The following is a 20100-nucleotide window of genomic DNA, read 5'->3' on the forward strand; positions in this document are numbered from 1 at the left end:
GTGCAAAATTTCAGCTCAATATCTCTATTTTTAAAGACTGTAAAGTGATTTCAACAGACAGACGGACGGGCATGGCTAGATCGTCTTAGATTTTTAGGCGGATCAAGAATATATATACTTTATAGGGTCGGAAATGGATATTTCGATGTGTTGCAAACGGAACGACAAATTGAATATACCCCCATCCTTCGGTGCTGGGTATAAAAACGTCTTTTGGTATGGAAACAAAAACATTTGATTGCTGTCAAATTCCGCTCTCGGAACAATCAAAAATTTAGCGACTATTCCACCAGCAGAACAGAATTCTAATCCTTATTTATGTTCTGACAATTGTAAATGGCAAAAATGTTTGTTCCCAAATCGATCAGACGTGCCTCTTTTTGCAAAGGCAAGCGATGAACTGAATTTTTGTATCACCTCTTTTGTCTCATATTCGAATTGTACTCTCAAATACCTTTTATTTGATTTGAAACAAAATCTCGCTCAAATAAGTTCACCCATCTTCGAAATCGGGCATTTTTTGATGTCAAAAATTATTTAAAATATGCAAAATATCCTATTTGCGTAAAATATGCAAAAATTTTTTAGCGATTCCTAAACGTACAATCGATGAAACGAATTTCTGTGAAAAATATATACGTTTGCATATATATTCGCTCTCTACTTATCATTGAGCTTTAACTTAACAGCACTCATTGATACATGAGAAGTTTGCCCCTGTTTCTTATGGGGCCCCTGTTTCTTATGTTTCTATGGAATGTTCATGGACAAATTTGCATTTTGGGAGTAGATCACTAATTTGATATCTAATAATGGGCCAAGGATACCGGACCTCGTAGTTGGGATTTAATTTTAAATTCTTTGTTTCTGGTTCTATTCATCCTGGTTCTAAGTTAAAATAAGGTACAGAATAGCTCGAAATGTGAAAATCAAATTCCTGATCGGTTGCAGTCAATTTCGCCTTCGAAGACTAAAATAAGGGTGATTTAAGAAATTTGGCAACTATAAAAGAAAAAATTGTTCTATAGTAAAAAATTTCATTTTATTATATACATACTACAATACAAACTTTTTAAATATTTATACATTTACATGCATATTTTTCACAAAAACTTCAAGGCACGTGTGTTGAGGATTTATCTCTAGATATATGTACATACATAAGTTTTAAATACGTATGTATCTTACACAGACACAAGAAAGTCGGTTATAATTATAAAATTATTTCTAAAAATTGTTTCGGTCCAAAAAGTTATATAGTGACAGTGTTTTAGTTTAGTACTATATAGGGGAGTGCAATGAGAATAGTACGAAAGAGACAACGATGTTCTGAATAGATGTCATTGCACTGCACTACGTACTAAAATAAAACACAACCAGTATTAATTACAAAGTTAGATAGATACATTCAACCGAACTTTGTTTGTGGTGGGAAAATAATGGGGGCGCAGTGGAAGAAAATATGTATATTTCTGGTCAAGGCGGAATTTGGTTGTTCGTAGACCTGTTTAGTTTTTAACGGTGAACTTAAATTAGAAATTAAATCTAATTAAATTCATGGGTGCTCGTTATGGTGATTTTTCCAGTAAATAAACTTGGAAAAAATAATAGGGACACTTATCAAAATGTTATAAATTTTCGTTTTTTCGTAACTTAAAATCTAAGAAGAGAGAAAGACAAATGGTAACTACTCATTCTACTCAATAGCTTTCTGTACGGAGTCTGGAAACCATTCGCAATCATGGGACCTAAACCTCATTGAAAACCTCTGGGGCATAAGGAAAACAAGGATTTAAAACTTTCCTTATGGTTTTTATATAAATTTTTTAATCACTTTTTTCTCTTCCTCAGTTGTGTGAACTCTGCGAACGAAAATGCTTATATTACGAAAAGAATGTTGCAATAAAGCATGTGAATGAGTAGTAACCATTTGTTTTTCTCTTTTTTTTTTTTTTTAAGTTACGACAAAATCACAATTCATAAGTAATTGCAATGTTTTGATAAGTGTCACTATTATTTTTTCCATGTGAATTTACTGAAAACAATCACCATAACGAGCACCCATGAGTTAAATAATTTAATTTCTAATTTAAGTTTATCATTAAAAACTAAACAGGTCTACGAATAACCAGATACAGCCTTTAACAGAAATAACCATGTTTTCTTCCCTTTTTTTAATATTGTTCTTAGTAACTTTGTCCCTATTATTTTTTCCATCACTGTATATTGGGAAAAATTTGGAATTGATTAAGTTTTTAAATATATTTTTAACTGAAAAAACCGTTTAACTCAAATTACAAAATAGTTTAAAAAAATTACAATATAGTATATGTATATATTAATGGGTTTCATTGCTATGGTCTACGAGCCGATATTTCCTTTAATTTTGATTTTCTTATTTTTTCAGTACATTTACCCTCTTTGTCTACTTTTCTGCAGTTTGAAATGTAAGCTTTGAGCTGCTGTGGTGTTCTCTCTTGAAGTGATGGATACTTTCTTACTGCGTATAAACATTCGCTTGTGCTTGGTAATTTTTCCAGCAGCAAAATGTCGCCAAATTGGGAAAATACAGCATCTTTTTCGCTTACAGTCCACCTACGCCTTTTGGTCTTGCCATAAGGTGAAGCTGAAATTAGAATAAAAACAGTTAGTTTACAATGCAAATGTGAAAAATTAATGTGTAAATATTAGGATGATGACTTTTTTACAACCTGATTTTCCTTCATCATATTTGGATGCATTTAAGATTATATAAAATCTTGCATATAAGGTGATTCGATAAAAAAATTTCACGCCCACATTGATTTTAAAATTTTTATTTCACCATTTTGGGCATTTTTTTGAATCACGTTGTCATTGGTGATGATGATGTTAGTGGGAAGTTGTTCTTGTTGCGGCAGGTGTTGTATGTCTTGTCTTGCATAACTTTGATCGCACGCTCACAGCAGAGTGAAACAGGCAATTCCCCAAAACAGGGTGATATCTTTGGCACTGTTTAACCTCTACCTATCCTCCATTCCACCCCGTCCAGACGGCATAGAGATCGTATCATATCAGGACGATAGGTTGAAAGTCTACCTCAACGAACTTGCCTCATATTTCGCTGCAAGAAATCTGACATCAAATCTTCAGACACATTGGTCACTACAAATACTCGTGAGGAGAATCCCGAGCTGACAGTGATTGTCGATGAAGAAATGATTCCGACTATCAAGTGTCCCAAAATACTTGGGACACTTGACAATACTTGGGACACATTTGACAGCTGTTACACATTCTCCCCACATGCCACAGCAATTTGCGTTAAAGTCAAAAATAGAAACAAAGTCCTCAAATCACTTGGGGTGCAGACAAAGAAACCTTGTTGACCACGTACAAAGCAATTGGCCGGTCTGTGGTAAGCCAATGTGGTCTCGTCAGCTCCATGATACGCTTTGGAATAATATTCTCATCTGTCAGAATGCCGCCCTCCGAACTGCTACGGGCTGTCTCCTCAATTCTCATGTGGACCACCTCCATCCGGAGACAAAGATCCTACCCGTGCGAAAACATAACTACATTCTGTCTAAGCAATAACTTTTGGGTTGTTATCGCCGAGACCATCCAAATAATCATCTTGTGGATAGCTATCCACCGCCCAGAAGCCTTAAGGTAGATTCACATGATTTAGAGCGTGAGGTTCAGCGCTACAAGAGAGAACCTACAGGTCAACCGCCATATCAAGCGGGTCTAGACAAGATTCATGAAGACCCGGTATCAGATGCGGTAAATAGCTACCTGGTGAATGTAGTCCTTGGAAACGGCCGCCTCCCTTTGCACTCGAAAAAATTTTTTCACTGGGTCTTCAAGCATTTGAGAGCTTTTGACAATAGATAGTTTTCAAAACTTTTAAAGGGGTACAATTGACTACTGAACCAATGATCAGTCCATGATTCAGATATGAACGAACAGATTTTACGCAACTTATTCAGGCATCAGAATACGCAAAAAGAGCTGGAATGGCACGAGAGTTCCGTGTATTGCAGATATTTAATATCTGCTTTAACTTTACAAAAGAGGTCTTAATCCTCCCAGCGAAGTGACGGAAGACACGAATGAGGTGGAAAAGAATCTTTTATGCATCTTTTCAGCCCACTTTTTCTTTTATATCAGTTTTCTCATTTCTCAAGGTTGCTTTCATAAGTGCTCGATGTTTGGTGTACCACATAGACATACGTTGCCTCCATCAGGATTTATGGCCTTTATGATGTAATGAGGGTTTAGTTTCTTGTTTGACATGCATGGTAAAAAAATACATTCGGCGCGCTCTAAACAAAAAACTTGACCCTCAGTGTACTTTAAAGGCTAAAAATCGTGATGAAGGCAACATAATGATGTTAGGGCGCTTTTTCATGGAATTTTTTGGTTTCTAAACGGAAGAATACTCGAAGAATGGATAACCATTTTCATAGAGATGTATCGGAAAATGTAATAAAAGCATTTGTGGTTCACAACATATCAACTTCATTCGTTATTATGGATGATAATGCTCCAAAACATACCTCCAGTGGCGTTAAACACTGCTTTTTCTAATAAAAATATAGATATATTGGTCTGATCCTCTTGGATCACCGTAGTCAAACCCGATCACCGTTGTCAAACCCTTTAAAAAACTATCGTAAGCTTTGGGGAGGAGAACTAGTTGAAATTCGTATGAGTTATTCCAAAATGTACAGGAACTTTGGTTAAATATATCCCAAGTTCGCTAAAAAAATCAGTTGCGAATCTTCCCCCAAGTTAAAGAGCAATACTTATATGAAAGGGTTACCAGTTATTAGCGTTAACTGAGCCCTTAGAACCTTAATAACAACCCGAAGAACCAAATTAGGTTACTTAAAACATGAAAAACATAAGTGTCCCGAATAAGACGTCCATGCAAAAATTGGATGGAATATTTCCTTGCCTTTTTATATAAATCAGCAACTTTTTTGCCCAAAGTTTTTTATAAACACATTTTCCTGATCAGGATTTATGGAATTACTAATGAAAAATTATGTTTTCATCATTTAATTTCAACGAAAAGTAAATTTTCCAAAATTAAAAAGTGTATCCCTAATTATTTGGCCACCACTGTATAATCGAATTAAAATGAGATGCCTTCACTAAATGGATTTCACTGGACTTTCGTGAAAGTTATAGGACTTAACACATATTTTGTTTTGGATTTGTATGATTTAAAAAATTAAAATTTTTTCATAAAAATAATTTCAAAGTTGTTTGTGCGTGGGCTTTTTAATATTTCAGTGGAATAAACTTTATTTTAGTCATTTATGGGCAAAAGTTTATTCATTCGTGCAAGAGAAAATAATTTTGAAAAAAAGTAAAAAAGTCATCACCCTAGTAAATATATACAATACTGTGAGCTTTTTTAACAAAATTTTGTTTATAAAATCATTAAAGGAAACATAAATCTTTTTATTTCACTACACAGCGTTACAACATGCTTAATCCTTATACCCAGAGAGTGGATATTAAAGATTGGTTAAACTTTGCTAAGATACAAAAATATTTTTTTAAAGGGTGATTTTTTAACTATTATCTTTTTGGAAACACTGGTTTAAAGAGCTCACGCAAGTTTCGTGTTTTGTTTCGCTGTCAAACATCTACAGTTTAGTCTACAGTGTATCCATAAATTATCTTACAAACGAATTATTGAATTTTATTATCAACATGCGTGTTCGTTAAAAATTTTGTTCAGCGACGAAGCTCATTTTTGGCCCAATGCGTACGTAAGTAAATAGAATTGTCAATTTTTAAGTGAAGATCAGCCAAAAGCATTGCAAGAGTTACCAATGCATTAAAAAAAGTCACAGTTTGGTTTGGTTTGTGGGATGGTGGCATCATTGAACCGTACTTCTTCAAAGATGATGCGAATCGTAACGTAACTGGGAATGGTGAGCGCAACCGTGAGATGATGTCCAACTTTCTTTTGCCCAAAATGCAGGAGCTTGACTTGCATGACATGTGGTTTCAACGAGACGGTGCCACATTCCACACAGGACGCGTATTGAGAGGCGAGTGCGGTGAACTTTTATTTCACGCTCGGAAGCGGTCAATTGGCCTCCTAGATCGTGCGATTTAACGCCTTTAGAATATTTTTTGTGGGGCTATGTTAAAGCTCAAGTCTATACAGACAAGCCAGCTTCAATTGACGCATTGAGCGACAACATTGGTGCTTTATTCGTGAGATACCGGCCGAAATGTTGGAAAGAGTGTGTCAAATTTGGACTAAGCGGATGGACCATTTTAAGTGCAATCACGGTCAACATTTGCATGAAATAATCTTTAAACATTAAATTGTATGAACCGTACTGTCGATTCAAATAAAGATTTCATGCGTTTTTCTTAATTTTATGTGCCTTTTTTAAATTGTTCCTATAGCTCTTAAAAAATCACCCTTTAATTTTACTTACTACTTCTCCTTTTTTTTCTTTGGCTCATAATCCTCTCCACTAGATTCTGCATCTGAAAAGACGATTTTTTTTTCGTCTGACTGGATGTGATGTTCTTCCCCAGATTCCCAACGTTCTTCGACTTCTCTCTCGCTCCCACCTCTTTCAACGTTATCGATGGGATGTTCTTCGGCAGATTCCGAACGTTCTTCGGGTTCTTTGCATTCAACGTTCCCAACATCATCGCCAATATCGTTGCTAAAATATCTATTAACACCATCGATAAGTCCTACGCCATTATCAATTGTATCGCCCATAGCAGCCATAAGAATTTTGGAAACACAGTATATTTCTGCAGCTGGCACTTGCTGACGATAATGGGTTTTGTGGACATCTTTATGATGGCCCATGAAATTTGCAAGTTTATCCACAGATGCATCCTCTGCGTTTATAACAGACATGTATGTAGCAATATGTTTCCGAAGTTTTGTGCCTCTTAAGCTCTCCGGAACATCGGCTCCACACTGCTCAGCATAATTTTTTAAAAGCGCACAAGCTCTAAAATATTTTTTAGATGTTTTAGAAGCAGAAGGATTACTAAACACATATTTGTTTTCACTCTCATTTACACCAGCCTTTGACCGAAGTTTTAATATAGTGTCTAGAGCCTCTACGCATAATGAGTCCAACAAAATTGGAACCGTGCGCGATAGTTTGCCTCTTAATTCTATCCTGACATATTTTTTAGTATGTCTTAAGGCTTCCTTAGAAATAGTTTTTAACAAATCATGTTCCATGTTGTGCGTTACTGACTGTCTGTTTCTATAATTAGAAATTTTTAGTCTTTCGGTTTCACCGGCCCGTCGTCTATTAAATGTTTGTATAAGGGTGAGAGAGGCCTTTACCAACTCTATCCACGATTCCAATGAAAATTTCTCCTTTAATGTATCCAATTGGACTTTTATTATGTTTCTTAAAAACGTGTACAACTTTTTTATATCTGTTTTTTTCGGCAATATCACCTTTTTATCCCGTTTAATATTGGCTTGGTCTTCTAATGCTCTTTTGTGGATTGTTGTTGTTGTTTTTTTTATCTACTTCTGATTGAACTTTAATCCATTCTGATCTTTGTTTCTTTGCACATTTCTTAAGGAGTGATGAAAGTGAAATTGCTACCTGTGGATGTTGGTACCATTGTAAATCCTTGTTCCAGCTTGCTACTTTGCGTACGGCAAAGTAGCAAGCTGGATACTTTTGTTAATTTTCTTCATTTTTCGCGTAAAGCGTGCAAGTAGCCGTAATTGTGCCCTAACCATATCATAATTGTGTGAATCTGTGTATTCATCAGTGTATTTTTCTGTTAATTGGTTTCCAAATTTTATAATTAATTCATCATAGACCAGAGTTCTATAAATTTTATCATTCCGCAGAATAGGCAAAACTTTAGTTTTCATTTTATCGTTTGCTAGTGGGTGCACATATTGTGTCAACTTCCTACTTTCAACTAATGAGGTTCTATTTTTTGTTTCCGTATTGTCTCCACATTTTAAACGATAACCTCTTATGGAACTTTTGTCATAAAATCCTTTACAGTGTTTACAACATGCAAAATTATCTGCCTTTTTATTTAATTTTATTTGTTGATTGCGACGAGTTATTAAAATTCCTGTATTCAAAGTAGATTTGGTGTTGTGCAAAAAATCCCCCCTCTTTCTTAATTCGTCAATTATTTGTAGGCGTTGCAGGCTTTTTTTTTTGGCAATTTTAATGCAATTTTAACTTGTTTTTCATTTTTATGCTTTAAAAAAAGGTGTCGTGCATATTTCGTTTGGAGAGTCTTACAAAACAAACAGAAATGCTTTTTTCTTTGATTTGAATGTGGAACAGTTATGGTATTAATATTTAAATTGTCCTTAATAACAGGCGACTTATCTTTTAAAGAGGTCTGAATTGAGTTTGATGTTGTTTGAATTGAAATTTCTGCTACGTATTCAGACGACGTCGATTCTAAAACAGTCGGATCCTCAATGGAATCTTTTGCCCCAGACATGATGATAGATGCTAAAGTTGTTTCATTTATACTATTTTGCTGGTTTGGAATAACAAAAGTAGAGTTTTCGTTCCTTGAATTTGGGATATTTTCGTTTGAGTCAGGAGAAAAATATGGAAGTAATTCCGGAACCTTATTGGATAAGTTTTTTATTGCAACTTCGGTAGATTCTTGCATTTCTTTTTTTATTTTTTTGTTGTTATTAGATTTTTTGTGGTATTTAGAGTACATGGCAGGGGTGTTCTCCGACATGGAATTTCCTGATGAAATTAGCGACGATTCATGCTCAAATGCAGGGGTGTCGTTCAAAATAGAATTTGGCGATGAAATTTGCGACGATTTCGGTTCAAAAACAAATGTGACCTCTGCAGAAGTATTTTGTGACGTTTTTTGCTCGGTGGCGTAGGTGGTTTCCAAAACGGAATTAGGCGATAAAATTTGAGACGATTTATTTTTAATAGGTGGGGTGTCCCCCACTATAGAAGTTGGCGATGAATTTTGTAAAATACTGTTTCCAATGACAAGGGTGTCATTTAAAATGGACGTTGGCGATGCAAACTGTGACGATTTACAATCAATAGCAGAGTTATCCTCCATAATGGAATTTTGCGACGAATTTTGTACATTGACTGGTGAATAATGCATGTTGATATTTTAATATTTTCTACCACAATTTAATTTTCTGTATTATATCTACTATAAGGGTTGGTCTTTTCGTTAGTCTTTTGACATGAATAACTGCCAAACTACATGGTGAGCCAGAAGAACCTACTTATTTGAAACATCAATAAACACAAAAAACTTCAGTTAATGTTTTATTTCTTTTTGAGATTTCAATATTCCAATTTGTTTTCATGCGGTCTGGAAAAATTGTGTAAATAGAGACCCCATTGCACATACACTGATTAAGTCGGGTTTTGAAATTCGTGTCCAACTCACCACTCAGATAAACAAGTTGCTCTGGCTCACCCTGTACATACAAAAAATATTAGAAATGAAGGTGTGAAAAAATAGGTATAAGTCCTACTGTAATATGGTGGCAGAATTTTGTTAAATTATCATATTTTATTGAAGTTTTTAAACTGCTCCGAAAGTAGAACAGAATACCCTCTTTAAACGTAAAATTTTAACACCGGAATTCACAAAATTTAATGTAGACTTGAAAAAGGTTTATTTGACAGATTTTCTTCATAGAGCTATCAACTAAACCTAGTTTGAGGTTTCATTAGTTTTTGTGAATAAGGCCGTAATACTCTTACAGGCATGTAATAGAAGAAAATATTAACATTTTCATTTCATAAAACTTACCGTCACACGATTTTAAATTTAGTTCAATTTTTTCCCGTTTAATCAAAACATTTCGATAATCTGAAATTAAATACAAATGTAAACCCCAAAATAGAAATCAGGAAACCACATAAGAAAAGCTATAATAGGACATTAAGAGTGAATTGATTTACAGTTTTTTATACCCACCACCGAAGGACAAATCTAAATATCTATTTCCGACCCTCTAAAGTATATAAATTCTTGATCACCGAAAAAATCTAAGACGATCTGGCCATGTCCGTCCGTCTGTCTGTTCAAATCACGCTACAGTTTTTAGAAAAAGACCAGACCCATGTAGATGTAGTTGTCATAAGAAGTTGTAGTTGTCATATGGCAACTACATCTAAATATGGTCCAATTTTGCTCATTCATTAACACTTAAAAATTTTTGAAAATAGCAAACACTGTCTGCTCAATATAAGTAGTTAATTCTGCTTCCGTAATTTCAAAGCAGCAGGCTGACTTCTGAAAAGTCTGTTGTTTGCTGAAAATGACTGGTGCTTCATTATGAGCGATGTTAGAAGAAACAAGTAAAAGCGTGCTAAGTTCGGCCGGGCCGAATCTTATATACCCTTCACCATGGATCGCATTTGTCGAGTTCTTTTCCCGGCATCTCTTCTTAGACAAAAAAAAGGATATAAGAAAAGATTTGCTCTGCTATTAGAGCGAGACTTGGAGACCTGTGTAAAATGTCAGCCAATTCGAATAAGAATTGCGCTCTTTGTGAGCTCAAAAAGTAAAATAGAGAGATCGATTTATTTGGGAGCTGTATCGGGCTATGGACCGATTCAGACCATAATAAACACGTATGTTGATGGTCATGAAAGAATCCGTCGTACAAAATTTCAGGCAAATCGGATAATAATTGTGACCTCTAGAGGCTCAAGAAGTCAAGATCCCAGATCGGTTTATATGGCAGCTATATCAGGTTATGAACCGACTTGTACTTTATTTGACACAGTTTTTGAAAGTAACAATAAAAAACGTCTTGCGAAATTTCAGCCAAATCGGATAGGAATTGCGCCCTCTAGAAGCTCAAGAAGTCAAGTCCCCAGATCTGTTTATATGACAGCTATATCAGGTTATGAACCGATTTGAACCATATTTGGCACAGTTGTTGGATATCATAACAAAATACTACGTGCCAAAATTCATTCAAATTGGATAACAATTGCGCCCTCTAGAGGCTCAAGAAGTCAAGACCCAAGATCGGTTTATATGACAGCTATATAAGGTTATGGACCGATTTGAACCATACTCGGTACAGTTGTTGGATATCGTAACAAAACACGTCGTACAAAATTTCATTCCAATCGGATAAGAATTGCGCACTCTAGAGGCTCAAGAAGTCAAGACCCCAGATCGGTTTATATGGCAGCCATATCAGGTTATGGACCAATTTGAACCATACTTGGCACAGTTGTTGGATATAATAACGAAACACGTCGTGCAAAATTTCATTCCAATCGGATAAGAATTGCGCACTCTAGAGGCTCAAGAAGTCAAAACCCAAGATCGGTTTATATGGCAGCTATATCAGGTTATAAACCGATTTGAACCATACTTGGCACAGTTGTTGGATATCATAACAAAACACGTCGTGCAAAATTTTATGCCAATCGGATAAGAATTGCGCACTTTAGAGCCTCAAGAAGTCAAGACCCAAGATCGGTTTATATGGCAGCTATATCAAAACATGGACTGATATGGCCCATTTGCAACACCAACCGACCTACACTAATAAGAAGTATTTGTGCAAAATTTCAAGCGGCTAGCTTTACTCCTTCGAAAGTTAGCGTGCTTTCGACAGACAGACGGACGGACATGGCTAGATCGACATAAAATTTCACGACGATCGAGAATATATATACTTTATGGGGTCTCAGACGAATATTTCGAGTAGTTACAATCAGAATGACGAAATTAGTATACCTCCCATCTTATGGCGGAGGGTATAAAAACTAAATACCTATTAAAATGTGTTACTCAGTGGATGTTTATTATCACTACTGAATATATACGCCCAATAATTTTTTTTCTTTAAATTTAGATACGAAAGGCCATGCCAGTCAAAAATGCGAGTGAGCTCAACCACATTTCGAAAATTATACCAATAGATGTGAGGTCATGTGAACAAAGAATCTGTTGATCAGTTAGATTCTTTACAGTAATATTTCACAAATTAACAAGTAAAAAGGCGTTAAGTTCGGCCGGGCCGAACTTTGGATACCCACCACCTCGGGCATATATTTAACAACCTTTCATCAAATTTGGGTGAAAATTGCATACGTTATGTTCCATAGCATTTATATCGAGATATGATCCGATTTGGACCAAATACTAATAGATACAAGTCGTTGTTCAAATGTGTATAACAAAAATATTGGTCTTTTTAGTAGCTATATCTAAAAATAAACCAATCTGAACCATATACAATATGGATGTTGAAAAGCCTAACATAAGTCAATGTGTCAAATTTCAGTTAAATCCGATTATAAATGCGCCTTTTTGGGGGCCAAGACTTTAAATCGAGATATCGGTCTGTATGGCAGCTATATGTATACCTTGATCGATCTAGACCAAATTACAGAAATATTTGAAGTGGCTTAACTTAACATTCTGTCCCAAATTTCGGCAACATTGGACAATAAATACGCCTTTTATGTGCCCAAAACATTAAATCGAGAGATCGGTCTATATGGCAGCTATATCCATATCTGGACAGATCTGGGCCAAATTGACGAAGGATGTCGAAGGATGTCGAAGGGCCTAACACAACTCACTGTCCCAAATTGCGGCGACATCGGACAATAAATGGCCTTTTTATGGCCCTAAAATCTAAAACCGAGAGATTGGTCTATATGGCAGCTATATCCAAATCTGGACCGATCGGAGCCAAATTGACGAAGGATATCGGGGGGCCTAACACAACTCACTGTCCCAAATTTCGGCGACGTCGGACAATAAATGCGTCTTTTATGGGCCTAAGACCCTAAATCGGAGGATCGGTCTATATGGCAGCTATATCCAAATCTGAACCGATCTGAGCCAAACTGACGAAGGATGTTGAAGAGCTTAAGGCAACTCACTGTCCCAAATTTTAGTAAAATCGAATAATAAATGTAGCTTTTATGGGCCTAAGACCCTAAATCGGAGGATCGGTCTATATGGCAGCTATATCCAAATCTGGACCGATCTGAGCCAAACTGACGAAGGATGTTGAAGAGCTTAAGGCAACTCACAGTCCCAAATTTCAGCAAAATCGGATAATAAATGTGGCTTTTATTGACCTAAGACCCTAAATCAAAGGATCGGTCTATATGGCAGCTATATCCAAATCTGGACAGATCTGGGCCAAATTGACGAACGATGTCGAAGGGCCTAACATAACTCACTGTCCAAATTTCAGCAAAATCGAATAATAAATGTAGCTTTTATGGGCCTAAGACCCTAAATCGGAGGATCGGTCTATATGGCAGCTATTTCCAAATGTGAACCGATCTGAGCCAAACTGACGAAGGATGTTGAAGAGCTTAAGGCAACTCACTGTCCCAAATTTCAGCAAAATCGGATAATAAATGTGGCTTTTATTGACCTAAGACCCTAAATCGGAGGATCGGTCTATATGGCAGCTATATCCAAATCTGGAGCGATCGGAGCCAAATTGACGAAGGATATCGGGGGGCCTAACACAACTCACTGTCCCAAATTTCGGCGACGTCGGACAATAAATGCGTCTTTTATGGGCCTAAGACCCTAAATCGGAGGATCGGTCTATATGGCAGCTATATCCAAATCTGAACCGATCTGAGCCAAACTGACGAAGGATGTTGAAGAGCTTAAGGCAACTCACTGTCCCAAATTTTAATAAAATCGAATAGAAAATGTAGCTTTTATGGGCCTAAGACCCTAAATCGGAGGATCGGTCTAAATGGCAGCTATATCCAAATCTGGACCGATCTGAGCCAAACTGACGAAGGATGTTGAAGAGCTTAAGGCAACTCACTGTCCCAAATTTCAGCAAAATCGGATAATAAATGTGGCTTTTATTGACCTAAGACCCTAAATCGGAGGATCGGTCTATATGGCAGCTATATCCAAATCTGGACAGATCTGGGCCAAATTGACGAACGATGTCGAAGGGCCTAACATAACTCACTGTCCAAAATTTCAGCAAAATCGGATAATAAATGTGGCTTTTATTGGCCTAAGACCCAAAATCGGCGGATCGGTCTATATGGGGGCTATATCAAGATATAGTCCTATATAGTCCACCTTCGAACTAAACCTGCATATGGACAAAAAAGGAATCTGTGCAAAGTTTCAGCTTAATATCTCTATTTTTGAAGACTGTAGCGTGATTTAAACAGACAGACGGACAGACGGACAGTCTAGATCGTCTTAGATTTTTACGCTGATCAAGAATATATATGTATACTTTATAGGGTCGGAAATGGATATTTCGATGTGTTGCAAACGGAATGACAAAATGAATATATCCCCATCCTTCGGTGGTGGGTATAAAAACATCTCTTTCAACAAAATTTCTAAAAAAAAATTTAGGCTTACCGCTTTTGGCTATTACGAAAGCCAACGCCTGAGTGCCTTTCTCTCTGTAGAGAGCTGTGTAGCGTCCTTTCCACTGTAACTTCTTGGACTCCAGAATCTGCATACTTTCTGCAATCCGCACGAGGGAATACATCTACCAAGAAAATAAAATTATAAATAGAGCATCAGAATTTACATTTAACTTACCTTTTTCTTTGCAACTTTACGTCAACCGCAACTTCCAATTTAAAAAAAATAGTAGCAAACCACAGCCCTCAAAAATGTTCTTTCACCAAATAAATAGAATCAGTAAACGGATTTTTAGTCCAATGGCGGGCAAATACACACACTATTAACACATTTGAGTCCGTGGACAAGAACATATATGTACATATGCTCATGAAGTTAGAAATATTACGCACACTAGCACTTGTGCCCAACACTTTTTAGAAGAACCGTTATGATGCAGCGATTATCAAATAAACTGATAATCGATGACTATTTTTAAGTAAAAATAATCGAAAATACGTTCAAGCATTTCAGCATACCACGCATGATAAAGCAACTTCTTATCAGCCGGAAGATTTTTCGGTATTTAGGCAAGTTTACATGGGACATCATGAAGCGTGGTCATTGTAAAGCTGAGTTTACATGGCTCATCATGATCTTCCTCATATTTTGTACGTGATGACTATAGCATTCACTGAATAATGTTGAGTTTACATGGCACATGTGATGTATGATCATTGTAATAATATTGGTGAAGACAATGGTATATTCGTCACATGTACACATAACCAACAGTCATGGCAGAAAAATCAAAATCATTTGAGTTTTTTCTATGAATGACGTCTATCGATTACCGTTTTCAAAGAAATGTGTCATCATTATTTGACAGGTATTGAAAAACATGTTCTGTGACAAATAAGGTTAAGAAATAAGAAATAAAGTATGGAAAATTAAATAAAATCAAAGAAAAGAAAATATCGTTGAACCGTTTTAAGCTGAGTATTCTGTTCAGCTTTTCAGGAGGAATGCTGTCAAAAGAAAAGTAGTACTCTGCTTATAGCGAGGAAAATGGCAAAAAACTACTACAGTGGCAACACTTAAAACTATTGCCGGCGTCATTTTTGTTTGTTTTATTGGTTTCAGTGGTTTCTTTTTTTTATTTATGTGGGAGAAAGTATATAAAATTGAGAAAACAATAAGTGCAGATAAAGAAACGTGTTTTGTTATGGAAACAAAAACATTGAATTGCTGGCAAACTTCGCTCGCGAAACAATTGAAAAAATCAGCGGCTATTCCGAAAGAAGAACAGAATACCAACGCTTAGACAAAAACCGTAACCAACACGTACACGCGATCATGATGTGCCATGTAAACTCTGCTTAAGGTCAAGCCAAGCTATTAACCGACTTCCTATTTTGGCAGTTTTTTAAGTTTGGCAGCTTTGCGCATGTCATCTTGTTCTGTTTTTACATTCATTCTTAGTTTACGTTTTCTCCTATTTGATGACACTTTCAATCGGCTGGTTTGACGTCCTTAATGATGTTCACGGGGCCTATCCACTATATGTTTTCGCAAGTGACCTAACCTGTGTTGACCACAGCTGTTGCCAAAAACAATACATCGATTTTTTATTATCCATGATTTTATTTATTGTAATTTCCTATACTTAAAGCAGAGTTTACATGGCACATCATGATTTTACTTATTGTGTGTACGTGTTGATTGCAGCTTTTGCCTAAAACGGTACATCGATTTTTTTTTCTTTTCTTTGATTTTATTAAATTTTGCATACTTTACTTCTCATTTCTTAACCTATTTTGTCACAGAACGTGTTTTTCAATATCTGTCAATTAATAACATATTTCTTTTTAAACGACAATGGATAAACGTCATTCATCGAAAAAAAAACAAATGATTAAGATTTTTGAGCTATGACTAATGGTTATATGTACATATGACGAATACACCTTTGTTTTCACCAACACTATTACAATAACCATATATCAGATGTGCAATGTAAACTCAGCATAATGTGCCATAAGAACATATGTATATGTAAATATATATGTACATATGCTCATGAAGTTGGAAATATTACGCACACTAGCACTTGTGCCCTACACTTTTTAGAAGAACCGTTATGATGCAGCAATTATCAAATAAATTGATAATCGATGACTATTTTTAAGTAAAAATAATCGAAAATACGTTCAAGCATTTCAGCATACCACGCATGACAAAGCAACTTCTTAGCAGCCGGAAGATTTTTCGGTATTTAGGCCAGTTTACATGGCACATCATGAAGCGTGGTCATTGTAAAGCTGAGTTTACATGGCACATCATGATCGTACTCATATTTTGAATCTTCAGTGTCTCGCACTTCAGTAGTCTTGAAATACAATATCATGTGGGTTCAGTGTTCACGAGTTCAGCGAACACAGTCACCAATGATGATGATGATTGGTTTTATGCAGGGCTTTGATACGTCACTTGTACTCATAACTATCAGCCATGGCTAAAAATCAAAACCATTTTGATTTTTTCGATGAATGGCGTCTATCGATTACCGTTTACACAGAAATGTGTATTCATAAATTGACAAATATCGAAAAACAAGTTCTATGCCAAATAAAGTTATAAAATGAGAACTTAGGATAGGGGGTACATTCATATAGTCGTTCCGTTTGCAACACATCGAAATATCACTTTCCGATCCACAAAAGTATATATATTTTGGATCGTCGTAAAATTGTAATATGATTTAACGATGTCCGTGTGTCTGTCCGTCCGTCTGTTCTACAGTCTACAGCCTTAAAAAATTGAGATATTGAGCTGAAATTTGGCACAGATACATACGTCTTTTGATGCACGCTGGTACTTGAACGGGCCAAATCGGACCATATTTAGATATAGCTGTCATATAGACCGATCTGCTGATAAAGGTTCTAATGACCATAAATGCATTTTTTATCCGATTTCGCTGAAATTTGTTTTAGTCCTGCCAACTTCCGACCCAAATATGATTTAGATCGGACTGTATTTAGATATATGTAGGCATATAAACCGATCTGCCGATAAGGGGTCTGAAGCCCATAAAAGCTTTATTTATTGCCTGATTTCGCTGAAATTTGAAACTGCGAGTTGGTTTGAGCCTCCCGATATTTGACCTTTATATGGTTCAGAATGGACTATATTTCGATATAGCTACCATAAAGACCCATCTGCCGATAAAGGGTCTGAAGCCCATAAAAGCTTTATGTTTTAAGCCTCCCGACAACCGACTCAAATATAAGTCAGATATTACTATAAAGATATATTGGATTGCCCAAAAAGTCATAAAGTCTGATCCTCCAATTTAGGGTCTTAATCCCATAAAAAAGGGGATTTATTATCTAAAAATGTTACTTGTACATGAGTTCTCGGGACCTGAATAAAATTTGATCGAGACAAGCCCCTATTAAGATATAACTACGGATAAAGTAATGGAGTTATATTAAAATAAGATAATTATTATATCCTTGTTTAATTTGGTCCAGTTCGATCCAGATTTGGTTATTGGTGCTAAATAGAACGATCTCTCGTTTTTAAGGCTTGGCCCTAGAAAAAGCGCATTTATTACCCGATTTCATTGAGATTTGACGCAGTGACTTATGTTCGGCTTTTCGACATCTGTGTCCTATATGCTTCAGATAGGTTTATATTTGGATATAGCTGCCAAAAATACCAATATTTTGTTTTATTAAATTAAACAGTGACTTATATTTATTAGACCACTCGATGTCCGTGACGAAGTTGGGTGTATAAGTTATAAAATTTTCATCGGATTGTGACGAATGGGGGTTTACATATACCCGAGGTGGTGGGTATAGAAAGTTCGTCCCGTCCGTACTTAATGCCTTTTTACTTAGGTAAGTCGAATCACTCACTCCAGCATCTGTTTTTCCTTCATAAAATAAGATGGTTTGACACAAGGGCGAACGAAAATTGGTACCACTTTCAGTGGTACCAAGTTAGTGAACCAGCCAGGTAATTAACACGTACACACTATGAGTATGATGTGCCATGTAAACGTGTCATTATTTTGCAAAGAACGTGTTTTTCAATATCTGTCAACGATTAGAGATTTCTGTTTAAACGGTAATCGATAGACGGCATGTGTACATGTGACGGATGCACCTTTGTTTTTTACCAATACTCTTACAATGACCACACTCAGTTATGCCATAAATTTCAAGGAAAGAAAAAATCGATGTACCGTTTTGGGCAAAAGCTGTAATCAACACGTACACACGATGAATTCGTGAGATCATGATGTGCCATGTAAACACTGGTTAAATATAATCGATCGTAAAATTATCGGTTCCAACAAAAAATTGAATTGCATTTTTAAAACATACAAAAGGGCGGCCTTAGGTCTGTAAATAAGGTAAGTTTAAAAATGTATTTCATATCATACATTAGTTTCATTTATTTTATTTTAGGTACAAAATAGTGACTGAGGTCTATATTAATGACCGTGTGGGTATCATGCGTGCGTTCAAAAATGATTTGGGAGTTTTATGGTAATGGCGAATCACAAAGTGTGACGGCATTGAATACGTCTAAGTCTTTGTGGGCTTTCAGTGATTTATATGGGCGCTGTGTTTAAGTTTCCCACAGATGGAGTGACCAGCAGTGGCTGTGTTGGAGTTTGTGGTGTGGTGAGTGTTGTGAGCCAACACGAAATATCAAAGCCTCTATTTATCTGCTTGTTTCAGGGCTTTCAAGAGGAATGCCTTAACATTTCCAGCAAATTTCGCAAAACATTGATGTTGATATTATCGTCACCAGCTCATTACTCCAAATGGGGGCGTGTTTGCCGATACCGCTTTATGATTGGCCACTACTTTAATGGTCAAGAGTAAGAGTAGCTGCCACACGGGTACCTTCCTCTCTATGGGGTGTCATTGATTTTTATGGCATGATCATTAAGGCTGTAACAACAAATTTATTGTTGCTGCTGTTTGCGCTAAATACACTTGACATCAACAATGTTTTATACGTTTTTAGTTTTTTTTTTGGGGTTTTTTTCCTAGTTGCCTTGGGTAAATAATTAAATTTAAGTTATAAAATATTAAACTTCAGTCGAAACAAGAGCGAAATGTTTATTATGGAATAAATCCCCATTGTCAATCATGAGGACATAACTAAATGCTATCTAAGCTATACATAGTTATCCAACGTTCAGAAGCCTCTATGCGGCGAACACCGGGTGAATTTTGTTCTTGGAGAAAGACGGCCACCGGATGCACCTGAGAAATTGACCTCCCCTGGCAAACCAGATATGTAGCTGCATCAACTCCTACAGAGCAAAGATTGATGCCTGGGAACACACGGCACGCGTCAGCTGTTTAACTGCCTAGCCGGTCCACTCGACTCAGAACCTGATCACTCTGGACACACCCCACCTAAGTCGCAGAGTTCCTGGGTCTGGATATTCAACAGAATCAAACAAACGAAAGATAGAACACAACATACTGGTACAACAACAACAAATGTGGGCTTTTCTTTAGCAAAGCATTTAAATGCACAAGAGCAATTTATTTAATCCCCTTTATTCCGGTTGGCGATGGCGTAGTCCAATGTCGAAATTTTTCACAATGGTATTATGGTTGTCGAAAAGAAGACGAAAATTCGTTTGCTTTTTTGGTTTTTCATAAGTCGAATTTGACGAAAACGATCAATCTTATATAC

At 36.2% G+C, this 20100-nt stretch overlaps 1 protein-coding gene and 1 long non-coding RNA gene across 2 annotated transcripts; one reads left to right on the top strand and one right to left on the bottom strand.

Annotated features, from left to right (window-relative positions):
• Positions 1-2365: 2365 nt before the first annotated feature.
• On the bottom strand, positions 2366-7228 carry LOC131995969 (uncharacterized). The gene is made up of 2 exons (XM_059365330.1): positions 6453-7228; positions 2366-2626 (listed from the first exon to the last, which is right to left on the bottom strand). The coding sequence occupies exons 1-2, from the start codon at positions 7226-7228 to the stop codon at positions 2596-2598; spliced, it is 807 nt and encodes a 268-aa protein (XP_059221313.1). The 3' UTR covers positions 2366-2595.
• An 11505-nt stretch (positions 7229-18733) lies between these two features.
• LOC131994074 (uncharacterized) lies at positions 18734-19407 on the top strand. The gene is made up of 3 exons (XR_009396416.1): positions 18734-18793; positions 18849-19067; positions 19125-19407. It is a non-coding gene; the product is annotated as an uncharacterized LOC131994074 (long non-coding RNA).
• The last annotated feature ends 693 nt before the right edge of the window (positions 19408-20100 follow it).

This window comes from Stomoxys calcitrans, chromosome 1, assembly GCF_963082655.1.
Source record: "Stomoxys calcitrans chromosome 1, idStoCalc2.1, whole genome shotgun sequence".
In the NCBI taxonomy this organism is placed as follows: Eukaryota; Metazoa; Arthropoda; class Insecta; order Diptera; family Muscidae; genus Stomoxys; species Stomoxys calcitrans.